At 48.2% G+C, this 22,983-nt stretch overlaps 1 protein-coding gene across 4 annotated transcripts in view; it reads right to left on the minus strand.

The window, feature by feature from the left end:
• The window catches only part of LOC137638810 (uncharacterized), a 213,181-nt gene that overhangs the window by 65,425 nt on the left and 124,773 nt on the right, over positions 1 to 22,983 (minus strand). For all 4 annotated transcript variants that reach the window (XM_068371192.1, XM_068371194.1, XM_068371191.1 and 1 more), the window contains exons 6-7: positions 15,817 to 16,040; positions 13,942 to 14,060 (exon numbers count right to left, since the gene is read on the minus strand). In XM_068371192.1, coding sequence (XP_068227293.1) covers positions 13,942 to 14,060; positions 15,817 to 16,040 — 343 coding nt within the window. The remainder of the gene's footprint in view (positions 1 to 13,941; positions 14,061 to 15,816; positions 16,041 to 22,983) is intronic.

Below are 22,983 nucleotides of genomic sequence, written 5' to 3' on the forward strand. Positions count from 1 at the left end.
CTAAACGAAATATGGTTGTCTAGCTTCCTTTTGATATCCTGAATCACATTTTAGATGTTAACACGAACAAAACTAAGGCCAAGGGGTAGATATTGAGCTGTATATCAAAGATCATCATGAAAGCTAAATATTTGAAAAATTTGGGTATTGTTGGGAAAATGTGAAAAATCTTTGAAGATAGCATATATTTTATCAGAATTTATACATCAAACGTAAATAAAAGCATTATATAACTCTACTTCACTTTTGCATACTCAAATTAGCTGTCGATTCCAAAAATTTTAGATATGACTTAGCGCTAGCATGTGTCGTCTAGATGAAGAGACTCGCTATGAGACTCGAAAAGTGATGGTCGAAGTAACAGCGCTTGAGTGATATTGTGTATGACAACTATTATTAGTATTTTTGGGCTCAAGCCATGGCGTCCTGATGGAAGGTTCCTTTTTGGTAGCTTCCTTGGGTATATAACTACTAAGATATTCCCAGAGAATTTAACCACAGGTTATCACAGAATTCTAACTTCTGGAGCGAGTATCCTAAAGGTTTCCCCTTAAGACATCGTATATCAACAGGGGACGCATGTATTAACGCGCCACATAGCTATCTGCACCTCATACAGAGTTAACACTTCGATATGGAGGGACAGAGAATAGCTGGGGAGCTGTTCCACAGCTAATCCCTTCCGTGGCTACTTTTGGTACTCGAGACGTAAACAAACGGGCGCCACCGCTAAATGACGCCACGTCCGTCCTCATCCTTTGTACAGTAGCTTGCCCTACTTAGACGGATTTTCCCTGTGCTATACTTATCGCTTTGCATCTTTATTATGTCGCTACCTTCGGCCTCGCCTTCTTCTGGAAAGTTGAGTACAAGGTTCCAGTATTGTTTAGTTAAGCTCTGACCGTAAAGTAAATATTACTTTCCGAGATAATTATTGTTTTGTGGCAGAGCTGTGCCTCTACCGGACCCGCCATTTTATGGCGTCGTTGTTGTTCTGCATGCCTTATTTAGTTAGCCACAACAACGCTTCCGGCCTCATTTACTAATTGATAACATTAGTTTATTTAGTCTTCATAGCTAGGAACTTTTATATCGTGTTTTGACGCTTTTATCGGTCTTCGATTGACCTCATACCAGTTGGCTACTATAGCCCCCAGGCCAGAGTGCCTATATATCAGTGTTCATGCATGATTTTATTAGTGATCCTAGGCTAACTTATGAAGATAGTGGCCTCTACCGGACCCGCCATTTTATGGCGTCGTTGTTGTTCTGCATGCCTTATTTAGTTAGCCACAACAACGCTTCCGGCCTCATTTACTAATTGATAACATTAGTTTATTTAGTCTTCATAGCTGGGAACTTTTATATCGTGTTTTGACGCTTTTATCGGTCTTCGATTGACCTCATACCAGTTGGCTACTATAGCCCCCAGGCCAGAGTGCCTATATATCAGTGTTCATGCATGATTTTATTAGTGATCCTAGGCTAACTTATGAAGATAGTGGCATTATTTTACAATACTATTGACTGTGATGCAAGTGTTTTCGCCTTCAGGGACCATATAGGGGATAGGTTAGTTAGTGTACCTTCCTAACCTTACCTACATGTAGGACCCCTATATGCTTCCTTCATCCCCCTGCCCTTGGCCTTCCCTCTGCGTAGCCTTGCTTCCCTTACCATGTAAAGGGATCAAGCTCCTACCAGAGTATATTATCGCCTCTCAGTCCTCCCTAAGGGAATGACCCCCCCTTAAGGTTGCGCCTGAGAGTGAGGAACGGCTAGCCCTTCCTCTATGGCTAGGACTAAGTCTACGACTGTCCTGCGATAGCGATATGTCTTCTATCCTTCCTAGTTCAGGGCGTTCAGCCCTGCTCTAGGTTAGGGTTTGGAAGGGTAATTCTGTTCCTTGCTGAAACTGTACCCATGCACCGTTTCAGTCAGGCTGCCTTACCTTAGGTTAGGGAGTGTCCTCCCTTCCTTAGTGGCCGCCCTGGTACAGAACCCCTTTCATGGAAGACTCTTCTCTTCTCCCCTCCCCACCTATCGCTTGTATAGCCTAGCCTATACTTAGGTTTGTCTATACCCATCTGTCCCCTGTCCTACAACTCCTCCTTAGGGTGGAGTGATAGGGCTACCTTGAGCTTCTGTGTGCAGTCCGCTCTGGTACATATACCCTTCATAGTGTCCTATGGGGTTAGCCACTGGATTTGTTCTGTATACAGGGGTCTCCCCCTCTTTGGGTGTCCCCTAGCCCTCCCTTGGGCTACCCTAGCTCCCGGTCCTCTGCGGCCCCTGCTTCTGGGTGATAGAGCCAGCCTCTATCATGGGTACACCCTCTCAGGGGGGGATGTCTGGGATTCCATGGCTGGACTTCTTACATCCCTCCCTCTGTCTCTTTCACTATCCGGGTGCCGGTCCCTTGCCGCCTCCACTGTCGGCGATACCCACCTCCTACCTTGGTGACTCTCCCCATACCCCCATGGCCGCCAGTCCTCCGTGTGCCGGGGGACTGCCGCCTGCCGCCGAATTCCAGCCGATGGCTCTCCCCCTCCCTCATAGCTTGGCCGTCCGCCCGCCGGCCGGCACCCGGAGTCCCGGCATCCGCTGCCGGCAGTCCGGTTCTGCTATAACCATCCTTGTTCCTGTCACCAATCCGACAACCTCCGGCTGCCGGAGCCGCCGCTCCCCGCCGGCGTGCCGCCGCTGTCCCGGCGGCCGCCACCCTGGTATTACTCTTGACTTCTATATTGTCTTCCTTAATGCCAGAAACTCTGCTGGAGCAGCCTCCGGAGTGCCGGAGGTCTGCCGGAGCCTTCCGGAGGCGTCAAGGCGACTTGCACCCCCTTCTGCTAGCTATCATCTGATGTTGATAACCCTACATCGCAACCAGATGGTTTGATTACATAATGGATAGGTATTGCCTTACCGTTCCATTAGTAACCATGCTGTCTTCTTGCATATCACAGATTTCCAGCATGTTGCGTGTATCTTAGCACGGCCGGTTGCCGGAAACCGTTACCCTATGAAATCTTCTACGTTCCATATCCTTGGGTCTGAGTGGCCTCAGTCCCAGTTTTATATCCTTGGCAATCCCTCTAGAAATTTCCACTGCCTACACGGCATGCTATGTGGAATTCTGCCCTGTGTCCTCGGTCACAACAAATTGCCTACGGATAAGGTTACGGTAACCGACCGGGCGGGTTACACGGAGGATGTGTCTATCTCCTTCTTTTCCGCCCACTCTCTGAACGTCACAGTATTTCTACCACTGAATATTAGGTTAAAGATTAATCACTTAATACTTAGCCTTAAAATAGAAGTCATCCTTATGACTCCCCCGTACTCATGTCCTCTTTCTCTTACAGGAGGAGTACGTGAAGTACGACCATGGCTTCTGTGGAGTGAAGCGCCCGCACTTTTATGGGCACACGGCGTGTAGGACTCACGCCCCTTGTGCAAACAAAAAAGATGATCTAAAGTCTGGGACCCACTGAACTGTACGGTCTACCAGGAACGCCTGGTTGAGGCGTTCAATAACCCTCCCTCAGCGGAGGTTAGGGACGCTTCTCGAGAGAAGCTACGCAAATGGGTGCGTGGCTTCCAGAAGAACGCCACTGGACCGTACCTTGCTACCGAAGACTTGAGGGCCTTACTGTTCCCAAAGGCATCCCCAGACTCTGTGGTCCCCAAGGATCAGATCCCCACCGTCCAGATCACGGTGGAACCCGATGTTGTCATGGCTCAGTCCATGCACGAGTGTCGCCTGGATACCGACAACGCGGAATGTATGTCGGAAGTGTCGGAGACAACGGAGAGGAACCTCATGGCCGAAGAATTGGACTATGAGTAGGACCAAGTGGATTACGCTGGGTCGGAGCAAGAGGTCGCTCCGCCTTCCACCACCACCCCAACTCCTACACCGACGGAAGTATCACTCCCGTCTACCTCCGCCACCCCGGACCCCATCCCAACCAACGCCCAGGAGATGTTTCGGACGCTCGAAGCCATCAAGGACAAGAAACTCCGTGAGACACACGAATACATCAGGACCATGGGAAGTTCCAAGGAGCCGAAAAGGAATTCGGTTAAGGACCTCCCTGCATGCTCGCACGCCAACCCCTGGAGGTATGCCGAGCATATGCCGATCGCAACGGGCAGGATCTTCACCAGTGAGAAGGTCGGCTCGGTTGTCCTGGAAGAAGTGGAATTCTTCCCAAGTTTTGAGGCCTACCTGGACTGTTACGTCCGGCTTCGATCCAAACCTGCCTCTAAAGAAGAGACCGAACCTAAGGAGGTGATAGTGTTCGATCTTCCGAAGGCCCAGGCTATGATGGCCAACACCCTTATAAGTAGGGGTTTTACCTGCTCAAGGCTTCCGGCATTGAGCAAGAAGCACCCTACCTACGTCGCACCTGATGATGCGATCCTCCCCTTCGTGGAAAAGGCCTTCGCAGCGGTACACAGGGCAGTGGAAGAAGGGAAACCTTTCCCTGCACTGGAGGAGTGCAGACCCTTCTCCCTGGTCACTCCCCCCGATGCTCGACACTGGAAGGAGGTCCAACATACCTTCGTGGTGGAAAAACTAGATCCTGACGTTGCTGGACGTCAGTTTAACGGAGACCTCCCGAAACTTAATAACCACCTCCTTCGTCGGGAACAAGATACGAAAGAAAGACTAGCCGCATCCATGTCCCTCCAGGTCCAGCTTGACGTCATGGCCGGTGACTCTAGAGTCCCCGACCACTACATGGTGCTCGCCAAGACGCATCTGGCGACTGTAGTCAAGGACTTATACAGCTTCATGAAGGCTCGGAGAGCCTGTCGTGAATTCGTGTTCTCAAGTGCCACAGTGAGACACGAACCCCGGAGGCTGATTTCCTCCAACATCTGGGGTAAGCACCTCTTTCCCTCTGGTCTAGTGAAAGAGATTACCGACAAGGCCGCCACGGAGAACAGGAACCTTCTTCACAAGTGGGGCATGTCGAAGAAAAGGAAATCCTCTCAGGACGACGGCCCTCAACCTAAGAGGAGAATCCTCCAAGCCGAAACCCCAACAACGTCAACAGAGACGGCAGTTTCCGGGACCCGCTACTCCCCAAATGGCTGCTCAGCCACAACAGACCTTTCAGCAGGTCACCCAACCGGTCTTGCCCCAATCACCGGTTTTCACCCCTGCCTTTGAGCAACAGACGACTACCTTTCGTCCCAAAGGTTGAGGCTCAAGCAGAGGTGCAGGCAAGAGACGCGTCTCGCCGTCCCTCCAGAGGCAGAGGAGGAAAGGGAGCTAGCGGCCGAGATACACCCTCGGGACACCAGAAGCAATGAAGTGCTTCCGGTGGGAGGAAGACTCCGCCAATTCCAGGATCGTCGGACCTTCGATCCCTGGACACACAGCATCGTCGACAAGGGTCTAGGCTGGAGTTGGACTCAACCACCCCCAACCTTCCAGCAATTCTTCCAACAATCTCCCCCCCCCCTTCTGGAAGAATATGTCCTGGATCTCTTGAACAAGAAGGTGATTAGGAGGGTAAAGTCAACCAGGTTCCAAGGGAGACTGTTTTACGTCCCCAAGAAGGACTCAGACAAGCTCAGAGTCATTCTAGACTTAACCCCCCTCAACAAGTTTATAGCGAACAACAAGTTCAAGATGCTGACTCTTCATCAGATAAGGACCCCTCTGCCTCAGGGTTCCTACACGGTCTCCATAGACCTGGCGGATGCCTATTGGTACATTCCAATGAACCACCACGCTTCCTCCTACCTAGGATTTCGACTCCAAAAGGAAAAGCTACGCCTTCAGGGCCATGCCCTTCGGCCTCAAAGTGGCCCCTCGGATCTTCACAAAGCTGGCAGATGCCATTGTTTAACAGCTGCGCCTCGGAGACGTCCAGGTGATGGCCTACCTCGACGACTGGCTAGCTTGGGCTCCATCGCCCGAGGATTGTTTAAAATCCTGCAACAAAGTCACCCAGTTCCTAGAACACCTGGGGTTCAAGATAACCGCGAAGAAATCTCGCCTCTCTCCAGCTCAAAGGTTCCAATGTCTAAGAACCCAGTGGAACCTTCAGTCACACCGCCTTTCCATTCCCCAGAAGAAAAGGAAGGAAATAGCAGGGTCTGTCAAGCGACTGCTGAAATCCAAATGGATCTCAAGACGTCAGGAGGAACGAGTTCTAGGCTCTCTACAGTTCGCCTCAGTGACAAACCCAGTGCTACGTGCACAGCTAAAGGATGCCGCGGGAGTCTGGAGACGTTCCGCATCCATCGCTCGAAGAGACCTCAAGAGACGGCTCCCAAACAGACTTCGGCTGCTCCTCAAGCCGTAGTCAGAAGCAAAGGCCCTGAAAAGGTCCATTCCTCTTTAACACCCACCTCCATCACTCAACATCCACACGGATGCTTCGCTGGAGAGTTGGGGAGGTCACTCCCACCAAAAATAGGCTCAAGGCACATGGTCTCCCCTATTCAAGACGTTTCACATCAACATCTTGGAGGCCACGGCGGTCCTTCTAACACTGAAGAAACTCTCCCCGCCTCCCTCGATCCATAGTCGTCTATCCCTAGACAACTTGGTGGTAGTTTGATGTCTCAATCGCCAAGGCTCAAGATCGCCCCAGATAATCAGGTGCTTCTGACAATCTTCCGTCTGGCAGAGAAGAAGAAATGGCACCTGTCTGCAGTTCACCTACAAGGATCCCGCAACGTGACGGCGGACGCTCTATCCCGGACAAGTCCGATAGAGTCGGAATGGTCTCTAGACGCAAGATCATTCTCCTTCATCTCTCACCAAGTCCCAGAACTTCAGACCGATCTCTTCGCAACGAGCGACAATAATCAACTTCCTCGATATGTAGCCCCGTCCAAGGACCCCAAGGCAGAGGCAGTGGTCGCCATGTCTCTGGACTGGAACAGATGGTCCAAGATCTACCTGTTCCCTCCCACCAACCTTCTGCTGAAAGTCCTCTCCAAGCTGAGAACCTTCAAAGGGACAGCGGCCCTAGTGGCTCCCAAGTGGCCCCGGAGCAATTGGTACCCCCTGGTCCTAGAGCTGCAGCCCACGCTGATCCCTCTCCCGGGCCCAGTACTCTCCCAGCAAGTACAGAAGTCGACTGTCTTCGCTTCATCATCGAAAATCAAGGACCTTCATCTCATGATTTTCTCTCCCTAGCCGCGAAGAAAAGGTTTGGGATTTTGAAGAAAAGTCTAGACTTCCCCGAGGAATACAAGACCGAATCCACACGACGGGAATACGAATCATCCTGGAGAAAATGGGTCTCATTCGTCAAGGCAAAAATCCTACGGAAATCACCATTGATTTTTGCATGTCCTTCTTTATTCACCTTCACGGACAGGGCTTGGCAGCCAACACGATTTCTCCTTGCAAATCGGCCTTGACTAGACCACTATGTATGCCTCCAACTTGGACAATGATTCGTGTCCTCTCAAGGATCTGACTCAGAAAGTTATCTTTCTCTTTGCTCTTGCTTCAAGAGCCCGAGTCAGCGAAATAGTGGCATTATCAAGGGACGAGGGCCACATCCTGTTTACAGATTCAGGTGACCTTACCCTCTTCCCGGATCCGACGTTTCTCGCCAAAAACGAATTACCCACCAAAAGATGGGGCCCTTGGAAAATATGCCCCCTGAAAGAAGATGCCTCTCTATGTCCAGTAGAGAGCCTCAAGGTCTATCTTCATAGAACTTCGGACTTTGGTGGAGGCCAACTCTTAAAAGGAGAAACTTCGGACAGCGACCTGTCACTGTAACAACTAAGAGCGAAAATCACCTACTTCATTCGCAGAGCGGATCCTGACAGTTCACCCGCCGGTCACGATCCTAGAAAAGTTGCATCGTCTCTGAATTTATTTCAGAGTATGGATTTCGAAAGTCTTAAGAGTTTCACAGGCTGGAAATCCTCGCGTGTTTTCTTCAAACATTATGCGAAACAAGTGCACGAAGTCAAACAATTGTGGTAGCCGCAGGTAGTGTTATGAAACCTGCACCTAACTCTGCATAGAACAGTGAGTTACTTGGGACTCTAACTCCTCGGGTGCCTATGTTGACCCTCGCGTGATACGTAGTGCTTTTAAAAAACACTTAGTGCTTTTTCATAGACTGTTCTTCTCCTAGGTGAAATGTCATAGTCGTCACATGAGTGCCGCATGCCTAGAGCATGATGTGTTTTATTTTAATAGACTGACGTTCCTTTGGAACGAGTGCCTACTAATAGTTTGAAATTCCATTTCAGATTCAAGAGCAAGTCTTTCATGACTATGTACATTATAATTTATTGTAAATAACCTTTACAATTTTATTGCATTTCCTTAACATGTTCTGCAATGGTGAAATAAAATTTCTATTTTATTACTTGTGCGTCTCAATCCGCTCCTACTTATACTATGAAATACATGACTGTCATAGTTTTATTATCCCCTTCCTCTTATGTCAATGAAGATGACTAAGGGTTCAACCCTTATCATATACTCACTTCTGCAATGTAATATTCCTACGCGAATACTTACTTACATCATACCTTAGAGACCAGACGACTCTATTCACATACAGTGCCTAACCACCACTTGTCTGCCTTTGTGAATGTTCCTATATGAATGCCAATCATTCAGTCTTGTCTCCGAGTTCTTCATGTTCTCCCAGCAAGGTGAGTAGCCCTTCGATGACCACTTTGATCTTCAGCATGGTCCATTGGGACTTCGCTGCCAGGGGGGGCAGGAAGTTTCTTCCCATCAGTTCTCTTATTGAGGTTACTATGCTTATCCTGTCAAAGCCCTAGGCACTTCCACCACAAGGGGAAAATCTACCACGATACATTGATTCTCTGGTACTCTTCCATCAGGACGCCATGGCTTGAGCCCAAAAAACGGATTTTGAGCGAAGCGAAAAATCTATTTTTGGGTGAGATAGCCATGGCGTCCTGATGGACCCTCCCTGCTACTTCATTCAGTTTGTCAGGTCCCACCCTGCGCTGCTGTATCATGGTGATCGGCAAGCAACTGACTTCAGGATGAGGACGGACGTGGCGTCATCTAGCGGTGGCGCCCGTTTGTTTACGTCTCGAGTACCAAAAGTAGCCACGGAAGGGATTAGCTGTGGAACAGCTCCCCAGCTATTCTCTGTCCCTCCATATCGAAGTGTTAACTCTGTATGAGGTGCAGATAGCTATGTGGCGCGTTAATACATGCGTCCCCTGTTGATATACGATGTCTTAAGGGGAAACCTTTAGGATACTCGCTCCAGAAGTTAGAATTCTGTGATAACCAGTGGTTAAATTCTCTGGGAATATCTTAGTAGTTATATACCCAAGGAAGCTACCAAAAAGGAACCTTCCATCAGGACGCCATGGCTATCTCACCCAAAAATAGATTTTTCGCTTCGCTCAAAATCCGTTTATTTTTATTATTTGCCAAGCTACAACCCTAATTGGAAAAGCAGGATGCTATAAGCCTAGGGGCCCCAACAGGGAAAATTGCCCAGTGTGGAAAGGAAACAAGGAAAAATAAAACATCTTAAGGTCAAGTAACAACATTAAAATAAATATTTCCTAAATAATCTATACAAACTTTAATAAAACAAGAGGAAGAGGAATTAGATAGAATACTGTGCCCAAGTGTACCATCAAGCAAGAGCACTCTAACCCAAAACAGTGGAAGACCATGGTACAGAGGCTATGGTACTGCCCAAGAGTAAAGTACAATGGTTTGATTTTGGAGTGTCCTTCTAGATGAGCTGATTATTAGAGAAGAAGGAGTCTCGCTGGAAAAGAATAATGTGTTTGCTTGCAGTTAGGGTCATAGCCGGTAGTGCTCTGCGATCCTCACCAGAGAAGTTCTCCGTCTATAATGACCATACCAAGTGTCAAGGCTGCTGAGACTCATCACTGGCTGTTCACAATTCTACCCACAAGTAGGAAGATTGCTGTTCGTCAAAGGCGGAGGTTAACTTTACCTCGGAAGGGAAAGTCATGAGCATGTTGCAAACTTGGTCGCCAGCTGGAGACTTGGAACTTGATCACGAGCTGGTCCGTGCTGTCTCATCGTTAATCCGAAATGCAGAAGAAAACAAAAGGGGGATCACAGGTAGAGGAATCGTCAAGTGCTGGAAGCGGTTGCTAGAACTCCAGGAACCTGGAAGTGAGCTGACAGGTGATCGCGAGCCAACAGGTTATCATGAGCTGATAGGCGATCGAGGACTGACGGGAGATCACGGACTGATCAGAGATTGCGGGCTGACGGGTGGTCAAGAGTTGATGGGTGATCGTGTGCTGACGGACGATTGCAAGCTGACGGGCGGTCGCGAGTTGATGGGTGATCATGGGCAGATGGATGATCGTGGGCTGACGGGCAGTTGCAAGTTGACGGGTGATCGTGGGCTGTTGGGTGATCGTGGGCTGTTGGATGATCGCGGACTGACAGGCGATCGCGAGCTGATGGGCGATTGCGAGCTGCAGCAGGACTGGGGAAGGCGAGGAGACAGGGTGAGGCAAAGAGACAGAGCGAGGTGAGTCTACTAAACGAGACATGTCAGCTAGTTAAGATGAGTTAACTGGACGAACTGTGAGGGCGAGTAAAAGCAACTGGACGCTGGAAGCATCAAACTCGCTGGGGGTGAGCAACATCTTCATATTCCAACGAGCTACACCCCAATGGGTTAGAGAATGGCATGGATCAGTCCATAACCTTCTCTTAATTCCACGTGGCGAAGACAACTCAGGAGAGGACAGGGCCTGTGTATAGGAAATTGTCTGCCATGAGTGGCAGGAAAGATTTGGACTTTGCTCTTCCTCTGACAGGTAAACAAGCTCAGAACAAGGGAGAACGCCGTCGTCAGCACTATGATCAGGAACTGCCGCAGGCACAGGCAATTAAAGCAGTGATGGGGCAGAAGCACCAACTTCCACAGAAACAGGAACATGCTTCCGATTTAGCACTCCCTCCACAGGCTACCATCGCAGAATGAGAGAGTACGCCATCGACAGAGCTGAAGAAAACCACTCAGGAGAAAACCTAACACGCGAATGGGAAAGGTGACTCCTGGGAGGTGCAGGAACATGCTTCCGACTTTGCACTCCTTAAACCGGCTGAATCAGCCAAATGATGGAGTGCGATGTTGTTAGCACTGAAGAAAACCACTCAGAAGAAAATCTAACCCACAATCGGGAAAGGTGTTCCCCCGAGAGGCGCTGAAACATGCTTCAGACTTTGCACTCCCTTCGTCGGCTGCCATCGCAGGACAAGGGAGTGCGGAGTCGTACGCGCCGAAGAAAAACCACTCAGGAGAAAACCTAACCTACGCATGGAAAAGGTGTCCCCTGAGAGGTGAAGCAACATGCTTCAGACTTTACTCTCTCCACCGGCTGTCATCACAGAACGAGGGAGTGAGTTGCCGTCAGCTATGAAATAAACCACTTGGGAGCAAACCTAACCCGCGAACTGGAAAAGTGTCCTGCAAGAGGCACCGGAACATGCTTCAGACTTTGCACTCCCTCCGCTGGCTGCCACTGCAGAACGTGGGAGAGCAGTATCGTCTGCACTGAAGAACACCACTCAGGAGAAAACCTATCCCGCGAATGGGAAAGTTGTTCCCCAGGAGGTACAGGAATGTGCTTCAGACTTTGCACTCCCTCCGCTGGCTGCCACTGCAGAACGTGGGAGAGCAGTATCGTCTGCACTGAAGAACACCACTCAGGAGAAAACCTAACCCGCGAATGGGAAAGTTGTTCCCCAGGAGGTACAGGAATGTGCTTCAGACTTTGCACTCCCTCCGCTGGCTGCCACTGCAGAACGTGGGAGAGCAGTATCGTCTGCACTGAAGAACACCACTCAGGAGAAAACCTAACCCGCGAATGGGAAAGTTGTTCCCCAGGAGGTACAGGAATGTGCTTCAGACTTTGCACTCCCTCCGCTGGCTGCCACTGCAGAACGTGGGAGAGCAGTATCGTCTGCACTGAAGAACACCACTCAGGAGAAAACCTAACCCGCGAATGGGAAAGTTGTTCCCCAGGAGGTACAGGAATGTGCTTCAGACTTTGCACTCCCTCCGCTGGCTGCCACTGCAGAACGTGGGAGAGCAGTATCGTCTGCACTGAAGAACACCACTCAGGAGAAAACCTAACCCGCGAATGGGAAAGTTGTTCCCCAGGAGGTACAGGAATGTGCTTCAGACTTTGCACTCCCTCTGCCGGCTGCTATTGCAGAACGAGGGAGTACAGCATCACCAGCGCAGAGGAGCAAGGCCGAAGTCGAGCTCTGGGTTGGCCACAAGCGACCTTCCTGCCATTGGACTCGCAGGGTGCAAGCAACATTTACCTCGAGACAGTGAAGGTGCATCTACACGGAGAATGACTCTCCTGTGGAGGAGGACCAAGCCACTACGCTAGGGGAAGTGAGGGAGTTCTTCAGCCTACGGGTTATCCAGTGTCAAAGGGAAGAGATTGTAAGAAAAGGTTTCTCCGCCTTCGAGGAAAAACCCGGCACTACGGCATCTCTTGGACAGCAACACTCACACCTGTGAAAAATAAACAAAAACTAAAAGAACTAATTAGTCAGAGGCTAGTCTAAAAAGGTTCGGTGGTGGAGAGAGACGAAAATCCACCTAGGCAAAAGCAAAAGTGACAAGACAACACGGGTGTGTGTGTGAGCGGAGTAGCCATTACTAACCCCTACCCTCAGCTAGCTAGAGGTGGGGTAGTTATGCAGTAACTCGCTAGAAGTATTATGGCTACTCTTCCCGCTTTGCAGAAAATATATTCCCTAATAAAGAGCAAAAGGATTTGTATTTAGTGATGGAATAAATTATGAATTCATAACTGGGAAAGCTTATCTAATGATGCAAGAGTACTAAAAGCTGCTAATGATTCAACAAAATTCAATGGCATTGTTTGTTATGTATACAGTATTTACTTTTGAATAACTTATAAAAAACAAGTTTATGACTCAACTCAATGTAAACATAGTTTCCAAAAATCCTTTGAATTCAATAGTAACAATTGGTTCAAAGATATACTGTAGTGTTGAACAATTATTGATTTATCTTGATACACTTAGTGTGGTTACAAGGTACATTAAAAGTAAATAATATCATAAACTAGAAGGATCACACAAGCAAAATCAACTTGACACTGAAAATTATGTCTAGTTCCGAGGACAACATTAATAGGATACATCTTTAGCAGAATAATTCATATCAGGAAGAGGCTACAAAAGATGTAAAATCTATTGCTAGAAATAAAAACATCAACAATATTCTTATCCTGAGAAAATAGCTGGTAAGGTTAAACATGTGAACTTAATTTCTAAAAGAAGTATCTTAAAATATGAAAAAATGCTATAATTTTCTGCCTGGCTCTTAAAAAGACTCGGTAATTTTTTTTCTATGAAGAATGTTTGTTATTCATGAAGATGATTTAACAAATATGATTTGATTTTATATGATATATGGAATTAGGGCCATATTGTTAGTGTTGGGAGATCATTAAAAAAATATGGGGAAAACTATGGGTCATCTACAGATGACACTCTGACCAGATCCTTTAATGGTACAATTTGTTAAATGGATTGCTGTATTGGGGAATTATCATTAAAATTTATCTATGTGAAAAGATTGCTACAAATATGAAGCATTTAAAACTAATAAATCTATGCCCTTGACCTTGTCAAACGTAGTTATGAAAGAATTACATACTAGTATATTTTTTCAATAGAAAAAGGATACAGATATGTAATTAGTGTTAAAGCATGTAAAAAAAAAAAAATATTTAACCTCAATCTTTGAATGATTCTTCCAAAATTGATCACCTACTGAATACATTCTGCATTCTCATTTTTGGGATATTCAGCAAATACAAAAGCAGACAATGGTTAAAAAATGACTTTGTTCCCATGTCACTGGTAGAAATGTGATAATACAGTAATATGCAAAGATTTACCCATTGACAATTCACTGCTATCTTTTAACTGCTGATATGTTCGGCTACATTCGATTTCATGCGCAACCACATCATCGTAAGTACTCAGCAAAATATGGCACAAGGAGCAACGCTGAGCTCTGGAAAATATGGGACTGTATGAAGCAGTTTTAAAACAACAATACTGGTACACTAATTCAAGATTAAATAATCCTTTTACAAGATATATGAACATATATTACTGTACTTACAATATCCATGTGAAGTCAAATTTCAAACAAGACAAAAGGAAAATGCAAGCTTTACTGGTTAAGCCTTAATCATGGTACACATTAAATCTAACCAATACGAAGTAATTTAATCCGACTACTGAATTACATTTAGGAAGACAAAGAAGTTTTGAAGTATTGTAGTGAGAAAAAACCAATAGGCACAGATGAAGGGTAAAAGACAGAAGGCAATGCTGCAAAGAACCTGTAACATTACTCAGTGTTCTATACAAGGCTTTCCTTGTTCAAAATCCTTAAGCAGGATCTCTGTCAACTAAGTGAAAAAGATTATCTTTTTTCAAAAAAAGGTCCATTTTTTCAGTTACCAGTGGAAGTCCATGGTCACCTTAACACCTGAGACACGAAAGATAGCTTGACACTTGAGGAACGGAAGGTCAAAATTACTTCTTACTGCAATTATGACATGAGAATGTTTATGACATAGTTCAATTGTGGTATATTCAAAGATCTGGTTATGGTTTTACTCCTAATTTTCTTTAACAGGTTTCGCAAAGTATGTACAGAAGTTGTAAGCACTGAAGTAATATCTAATTCTTTTATGTTTTATTTCCCCCCATAATATATTTTACACTAATTCTTCCACATTTTTCCACTGATAAATGAGTCATATGACTGAGTTACACCTTTTGCTGTACTTTTGTAACCTAAGATGTCTAAAGATAAACTATCTGTAGTGTGGAAGTAGTACAGCCTAGCGATAGGAGAGTGAAACAGTCAGACTTGTCAAAACTCCTGATTCTTGGTAGGCAGTTGGACCTTAAAGACTGTAATAAGTTGATTTGCAAAGTTCAGTTTCACTGTGTATACATGAGTAAAGACTGTTCAGTGTTTATTCCTATTTAGAACAATAAATTTACCTACCCTTACTAGACCATTTGGTAAGCAAAAACTTTGGCATTGTAACACTTATTCCGTGAAATTGATCATCTATAGTTTAATGGTGTATCTATACAGTGAACTACAGTAAACCTGTTGAGATACTGTATGTCTAGTAGTGAAAAGAGCAGCTGTTAAATACTACCACATGTTTACCCTATGGTGTTATGAAAAGGAAATGAGTATAATTTGTTTCGTTACTGTGTCTGTAAGATGTGCTTACTATTAAGAAAAGTTTTATGATTTTATAAAATTAGTAATGCGATTAGTTTTATGATTAATATTATGGTTATAATAGTGTGAATGATAGTGGCTATAAAATCCCATTATAAGAGAGTCAGTTAGAAACATGTACAGTAGTGTGTTTGATTTTGGTCCCTAAAAATCCTGGGAAATAAAAATAAACCTCGTCTGTTTACCAGAAATAAAAAACTGTAGTAGAAAGCATCATCTTTTTCAAGTAATTCAATGTGATTGTTGGTCATCTTTATTCAGGAAGCGCATTTACTACAGCACCTCAAAAATAAATGAAGGCTTACATTTTATGTATAAAAAATAACTTAGGCAATGGGAAAATCTAAAGCACTGTCATTGGCTTAATAAAAATATAAAAACTACATAGAAAATCACCAAAAACAAACTTCGAAATCAAAATCAGTATAACTGTATCATGTAAGTCAGTACTATACAGTACAGTCAGAAATAAAACTTTAATCAGAATACATCATACCCTTGAGTAATAATCTCTCCATTCTGTTCGATAGCAGCCAAAACTGGTTCCGTGATTCCAAATTCTCTCATAATCTTCTCGTATCCAACTCCTTCCTCAAGCTGATTTATGATATGCAAAACACTACTCCTTTTCAGGACCATGCTTTCACCATCTTCCTCCTTATTTTGAGAAGGTTGATTGGTATTTTCTGGTATCGGTTCAGAAAATCTGAAATGATCATCCTGGAAAAAAAATTTCCCCTTTAACTGCACTGTACTTACTTCTATGAACCTCTCTTGATGTTTCTATTGCTTTGACCCTGAAGCTGACTCAACATTCATGTTACCCCAAAAATTGAAAACTTTCCCTTTTCTTCCCTTCAAGGCACATCAAGGTGACATTAAGTGGTTAATAGCAACCTAAATCAGATTTCTCCGTTGGGTGATTGGTTGCGGCTTTACCCACAGGAGTTTCAATTAATTTTGAAAATCAGATTTTCTATTTTGCGAATGTTTAAACATAAAGTAATATATCCTCCACAATATGGATATTTGAGCTGTTAATTTTTGGACAAGTACCCAAGAATTTAAGTACTACCTATAATAATTAACTGGGTGTTTACAAAGGTGCTCATTATCAACCATTATGGATCACAATTGCTAAATTATTATATATTACATCAAATTACGACTTTTAATAGTAGTTACTGTATTTAGAATTCCCAGCAATGAGTAGAGTGTTAGGTTTTATGTTTGCTACTTTTCTTCTTTTATGTTCTTTTCAGATAATAGAAGACTGCTTTGAGTCTTCATATTTAAACAATCCACATTTGTATATGTATTCATTGATTCTGCTTTGCACTTTTTAAGGCCCCTATTAGTGATGGGTTGTATTTAGATAGCAGTGTACATAATTTGCTTATAGGCTCTGCACCTAGATCATGGCAAATTTTTCAAGAATGATGTTAATGTAAGTGCTAGTAAATATGAATGAATAAATTGATATCTCTACCTTACCACAATGAATTCATATAGGACAATACATTAAACTTGAAATGATATAATGAATTTTGTAGTTTTCAGAGAAGTTTCATGTGAAAAAGCAGCAAAGGATTGACATTGTATGCAGTTTGGCACTATAGACTGAGATAGAATTCTTTTTTAATTAATATCCAGGGTGGTCTAAATAATCATTTTCATAAATGTGGTTCAAATAATAATTTTCAATCTATCTCCTATTTCATTATTGTTCAGCATGTAGCTAGATGAAATTGGGATCAGATATGACAAATTCGGAGATAATTTGTATTTTTCCTAATGATACAAACCTAGCTATTTACATGGGGCAATTACTTTGGCGACAGCCGATGACGAGCCATAAAGTTTTAACGAGGGTTTCCTACCCCACCGCTAGTTAGCGGGGGGGGGGGGGGTGTAGGGGGAGGGGTAGCTAGCTATCCCTGCCCCTCACACACACCGGAGAATACTCCACTTTACTTAGAGGTAGGACTTATCTTGGGGGACAGGGCTGGCGGGCACATAACTGTAAATAGCTAGGTTTGTATCATTAGGAAAAATACAAATTATCTACGAATTTGTCATTTGTTCCGTAACTGAATACAAACCACGCTATTTACATGGGGTGACTTAACCCTTAGGAAGGGTGGTAAGTCCCGGCCATACTGGCTTTTGGCTTGCCCGGGGATTCCATATTCGAGTGGTCAAGTACTCGGACAATAGGGAATCCCTGCTCCTCGCTGGCGGTTGTGAAACTGCCGCGGCCTACATAAGGTGTGTGCGAAGGTGAAAAGTGACTTGTCCCAGGCAGTTGCCCTGGAGTCCCTCAGAAGGAAATCCAGGCTAGGACTCTCCCAATACCACCTCGTCAGGGTAAGGGGATATGACAGTATTATACATAATACTAGGAACACAAGGAAGCATGGTTTACCTGCAGTGGTTTGAGGTCAGCTGTGCAGAGAACCCAGGATGCTGCTTTCTCCGTGGGAGGAGAGGATGAAGAAAAGAATAAGGGCCAGACAGATCTTTTCATTCATGCAGACTAACACCAGGTAACAATGCCCTCAACCTTCTGCCACTTGTCCATCAAGGAGCCTGAGGTTCAGACCAGCTGTTGTGAAGCCACCACAGGGCCGATAGAAACGTATCGAGCCTCCTGTGGGTCATGTCTTGCAGGTAAGGGGGGTGAGAAGAAGGTCTGAGGCTTCAACATCCCCACTTACAGGACCTGCGTCAATGAAGATGCTCCATGAAGGATAGGGACGTATCTAAGTCCCTGACATCATGGGTTCTAGGGCGATGCGACGGAGAAGGGTCAGGTCTCAAGGCAGGGTGTAGCACCCTGCGAATCCAGGCCGAGATGGTACTCTGGAGACCCTTCTCCTCGTTACCCAGGATCCACGAACTAGACTTGGACCTGGAGACGACCTGCTGCTGTTCTCTGAAGACACCAGGTCGGACTCCCTACCGGCAAGATAGGAGATGGTCTGAGTCATCTGCTACAGGACGGAGACCCGAGCCCTGGAAGGAGTCGAAGCGGGTCCGGCACTCTCAGATTCTGAGTCTCGGCAACAAACCTCAGGGACGAACCTGAAGTTGTCTGCCCCTAACCCCTGAATGGGCGAAGTCGTAAGAGAGACCATGTGACTCGCTTGGCTGAAGATAGGCTAGCAGGAACACTGTCTACCCAGAAAGGTGGTGGTCTGGGGACTCGTAGTGGTTCGTCAGGGGGGGTCTCTTTAGAGACTCGAGGACTCGAACCACGTTCCAAGGAGGAGGTCTCACCTTCGACTGAGGGCAGGAGAGGACAAGGCTTCGCATGCGAAGGAAGAGTTCCAGCGGGGGAGAAATGTTTGTCCCTAGAGCCAGGAGGCAAGCCTTAACGCTGGGGGATAGCCTTTCACAGTCGAAACTGAAAGACACACTTATCCCGCAATCCCACTAGGGGCTCCGCTATGCTGGAAGCGGCAACGTGTGGAGGGATGCCTTCTCCCCGACACCGGTTACAGAAACTCGCCCAATCGCCTGGGAGATTACTTGCGGAAGACTTGCGCAGGTGTTCAGGCCTCCTTTTCGCCACTTGTTGCGAAAATCCTCTCTCTTAGAGGAGGTGCTGGATAGACTCCCGGCGGGAAGAGGAGCAAGCTACGGAGGCAACACATCGATGGTGTCCCACCGTTGCTGGAAGGCCTCCTACCAGAGGGCCTTAGGATCCGTGACCGGGGAGCAGTACAGCGGGAGCTTGCAGCTCAGAGCTGTAGCGAACCGGTCCACCGAGGGAGACCCACCGAGGCAGGACTTGTAGGCTACTTGAGGATCCAAAGACCACTCGGAATGTGGTGTCCGTGACACACTGCTCAGATTGTTGGCGAGCCCATTCCTTTGCCTGGAATCAAGCGAGCTGCCAAGGAGACCGAGGGGGACTCGGACCATCCCAGTATCTCCACCGCAGGATGGGATGGTTGTACTGAAAAGTACCTCCTTGTCTGGGCCAGAAAACCATCACTGTGGTGTTGTTGATCCTCATAACCACAGAGTAGTCCGCCAGGCTAGGTGGAGCTACTGAAGAGCCAGAAACACAGTTTCCGTCTCAAGTAGGACTAGAGAAGGTTCTTCCTGTTCTGACCCCCGGCCTGAGGACCCGTGGATCAGAACGTGGGCCCCCCCTTTTCTTTGAAAACAGCATCAAGTCAGGGGGAGGACGAGAAGGACCACTCCCTCTTGTAGGCCCTCGTCAGCTTCCCACCCCTATGGGTTCGTCTGTACCGGTTGTCCCCTAGGGGTCTCGGCGTCTGGGGAGACGCGCCCTGAGTCGCCCCTGAAGAGCACTCAACCTGGGGCGACTGTGGAAACCAGACGGGCCAGGGAGGGGAGACAAAACAATCTTGGGTTGGAAGGTCTTCTCGTATGAGGAAAGGTCTCGTTACCTTCCTCTGCCTTGGTACCCTGACGTCTGAAGGGAAGGCTACGGGAGATAGACGCCTAAGAGCAGGCTAGGTATACCAGACTCTGAGAGGGCTGCGGGAAGGACTCCTCGAGGACCACCATGATCTTTAGGACTTGGAAAAGTCCGAGGAGCTTGTCCCGATGACGAAGAAGGGAAGCCTTCGAGACTGCCAGGATCGGCCAGCCACCCAGGAACGGAGTGGCTGGATGCCGATGCTGAGCGCCCGTGAAGAGATCCAAGAGGAAGTATCGGAGAACTGTTGAGGTGCCGTGGAGAGGCCGAAGCACAGCCCTTGAACTGGTATACCCGCCTTCCAGGCGGACTCCAAAGTACTTCCTTGAAGATGGGTGAACCAGTACCGGAAGTACGAGACCTACCGGACCAGTGTACCCATGAAGACTTGTGGTCTCACAGCAAAGCAGACCGAGTCTGCTGTCGCTATGCTGGACAGAGACTGTTTGACAACCCTGTACAGAGTCGAGGAGGGAAGGAAGCGACTACGGAGGCCTCGAAACCCGTTGGCCACCTCTTGGAGGGGGCGCCTCTCTGACATGGACTGGACTTCCGCCCGGAGGACCCGTCCCCTCACCGATCCCTACCCAGGGAGGAGGGAGGGGCTCGAAACCAACCGGGACTGTTGAAGGAGACAAGCTCGGAGAGCTGGCCCTTGGCCTAGTCTCTGGCGCTCTCCATTCCCTAAGACCAGGGCAAGCTGCACTGGCGTAAGGGAGCCCTTGGGTGAGTAGAACTCGGTCCAGGACCGAATCCTTCCCTTACTGAAGAGGAATCTCTGAATCCGGGATCCCCTTGAGGTTTCTCCTGAGGACCAGAACCTGCCAGAACGCAAGTTCTGACCCCTGGAGCTCCTCCTCCTGATGGACTGGCAGCAAGGTCTCCCATTCCCAGAGGCTCCTCCTGGGAGACTCGTAGATATGCCCCAAGGGTCCAACTGGATCCTTGCGGAAGACAGGACCTCAGGATCCCTCCTAGGAGGGAAACAGGACCCCAGCGATGAAGGATGTAAGGCTTCGCCCCCTCAGCACGATAGGACCCTCAGGAAGAGGCGGAGATTCTCCCTAAGGAGTGAAGGGGGAGAGGACCGGGTCTTCCGACCCTCCTGGGGATGGGCAAAGCTCATCCGCAGGGGAGGGGAGATGGAGACTGAGGAGGGCTCATCGCCTGCGTAAGGACTCGTGAAGGGACAGGATAGTCCTTGGGGAAGATACCATGCCAGGGATTCCTCTCACCCCTTTCAGGAGGAGAGGAAGCTGCCACTGATTAGTGACCCCAGTCAGAAGGCACAGGCTCATCGCCTGCTTGAGTGCTCTGACTACGGCATCCCACCAGGGATGCCGACCAATCCTCGTGCTGACAGGGAGTCCCTCTGGAGGGAAGAGGATCGTTCGATCCTGGGGGAGATGACACATGAGGGTTCGCCCGTAGAGAAACTGGAGTGAAGGGAGAAGGAATTTTGACCTGACCAGAAACCTCCCCCCCCTCCGGAGAGGGCGCTACTCTGTGCTGCGGGGGAGGGAAACGCGGAGGTGGACTGACTGCCATAAGCCCTGATGTAAACAGGGCGTGGCCTTGTCGGAGTACGGTGCGCCGATCACGCTGACGATCGCGCGAAAAGCACAGATCTGGGTAGCGCGTGAATAAAGCATGCGTAGCAGATAACCGCGCCCGCATGCCCGCGAGAGCGTGGGCGTATCGGCGACCGCGTAAACGATCCCCACGTCTCCGCGCGTATGAAAATCGCTGGCGCTTGCGCGTATCAGATCGCGGGCGAGGGAAACCATCCCACGCGTGAACGATCTCGGCGAAAAAAGATCGCTGGTGCTAGCGCCGACGGCGATTGCATGTGGGGAACCATCCCACGCGCGGAAGAATAACGCAGAAGAAACGCTGACGATCTTCAGTGCTTACGCGAGTACGAAGATCGTCGGCGCTAGGGCAAGAAAATCCCGTAGGAGACCGTGGGCGGGGACCCATAGTGACCGCATGCGAAAGATCTCCAACTATTTAAGGCGATCGTCGGCGATTCGCGCAAGCCCGGACGATCTCCGACGCTCCCGCGTAAGCGACGATCGTCGGAGCTCACGAGCGGGAACCTCGGTGCCCGCGCGCGGACGATCTACGACTATCGCGAGCGGAAAAACCGCGCGCGGACGATCCGTGCGATAATTGAGTGAGCCTCAATGGTCGCACGCGGGAAACTATCCCGCGAACGAAACGATCTTCGGCGCTCACGCGTACCGCGAAGATCGTCGGCGCTCGCGCGCCTAGCGCCGAATCCGAAGATCGGCGGCGAACGGCCGTAGGCGATTGCGTGCGGACGGCCTCGTTCCCGCGCACAGAACGATCATAGGAGCCTCAGCGTACTAAGAAGAACGTCGGCGCTTCCGCTTAGCGCCGGATCCGAAGATCGCCGGCTAACGGCCGTTGATGATCGCGTGCGGAAAACCATCCAGCGTACAGACCGATTCTCGGCGCTTATGCACACTAAGAAGATCGTCAGCGCTTGCACGCCTAGCGCTGGATCCGAAGATCGCCGGCTAACGACCGTTGCCGGGATGACGATCGCGAGCGAAAGGGCCTGAAGGTCGCGCGCGGGAAACTATCCCGCGCGTGGGCGATCATCAACGCTTACGCATTAGCACAAACAGAAGATAGTCGGCTAACGACCCTCGACGATCGCGCGTTCCTCGGCGATCGCAAGATAGCGCGCAGAAAACCATCCCGCGCGCGCGGGCGATCATCAACGCTTACGCATTAGCACGAACAGAAGATCGTCGGACAACGATCGTCGACGATCGCGCGTTCCTCGATGATCGCGAGATCGCGCGCGGGAAACCCTCCCACACGCGGGCGATCATCAACGCTTACGCGTTAGCGCGAACAGAAGATCGTCGGCTAAACCGTCGACGACCGCGAGGTCGCGGGCGGGAAATAATCCCGCACGCGGGCGGTCTTCAGTGCTTATGCGTGAGTGAAGATCATAGGCTCCTGCACAACAGAAGATCGTCGGAAATGGTTGAAGGATCGCTAACTCGTAGATCAGGAACTGGGATGTGTCCCTAAAAGGTAGAGCATCCCCTGAAGAGGACCAGGAGGTCTACTTCAGTGCCGAAGATCAACTGAAGGACTGCTAAATACTCTGAGGAGTGGTCTCTGTGAGGTACCTTTCCCGAGAACGGGAGAGGTGGCCTTCGTAGAAGAGAC

Source organism: Palaemon carinicauda, chromosome 3 (assembly GCF_036898095.1).
Source record: "Palaemon carinicauda isolate YSFRI2023 chromosome 3, ASM3689809v2, whole genome shotgun sequence".
In the NCBI taxonomy this organism is placed as follows: domain Eukaryota; kingdom Metazoa; phylum Arthropoda; class Malacostraca; order Decapoda; family Palaemonidae; genus Palaemon; species Palaemon carinicauda.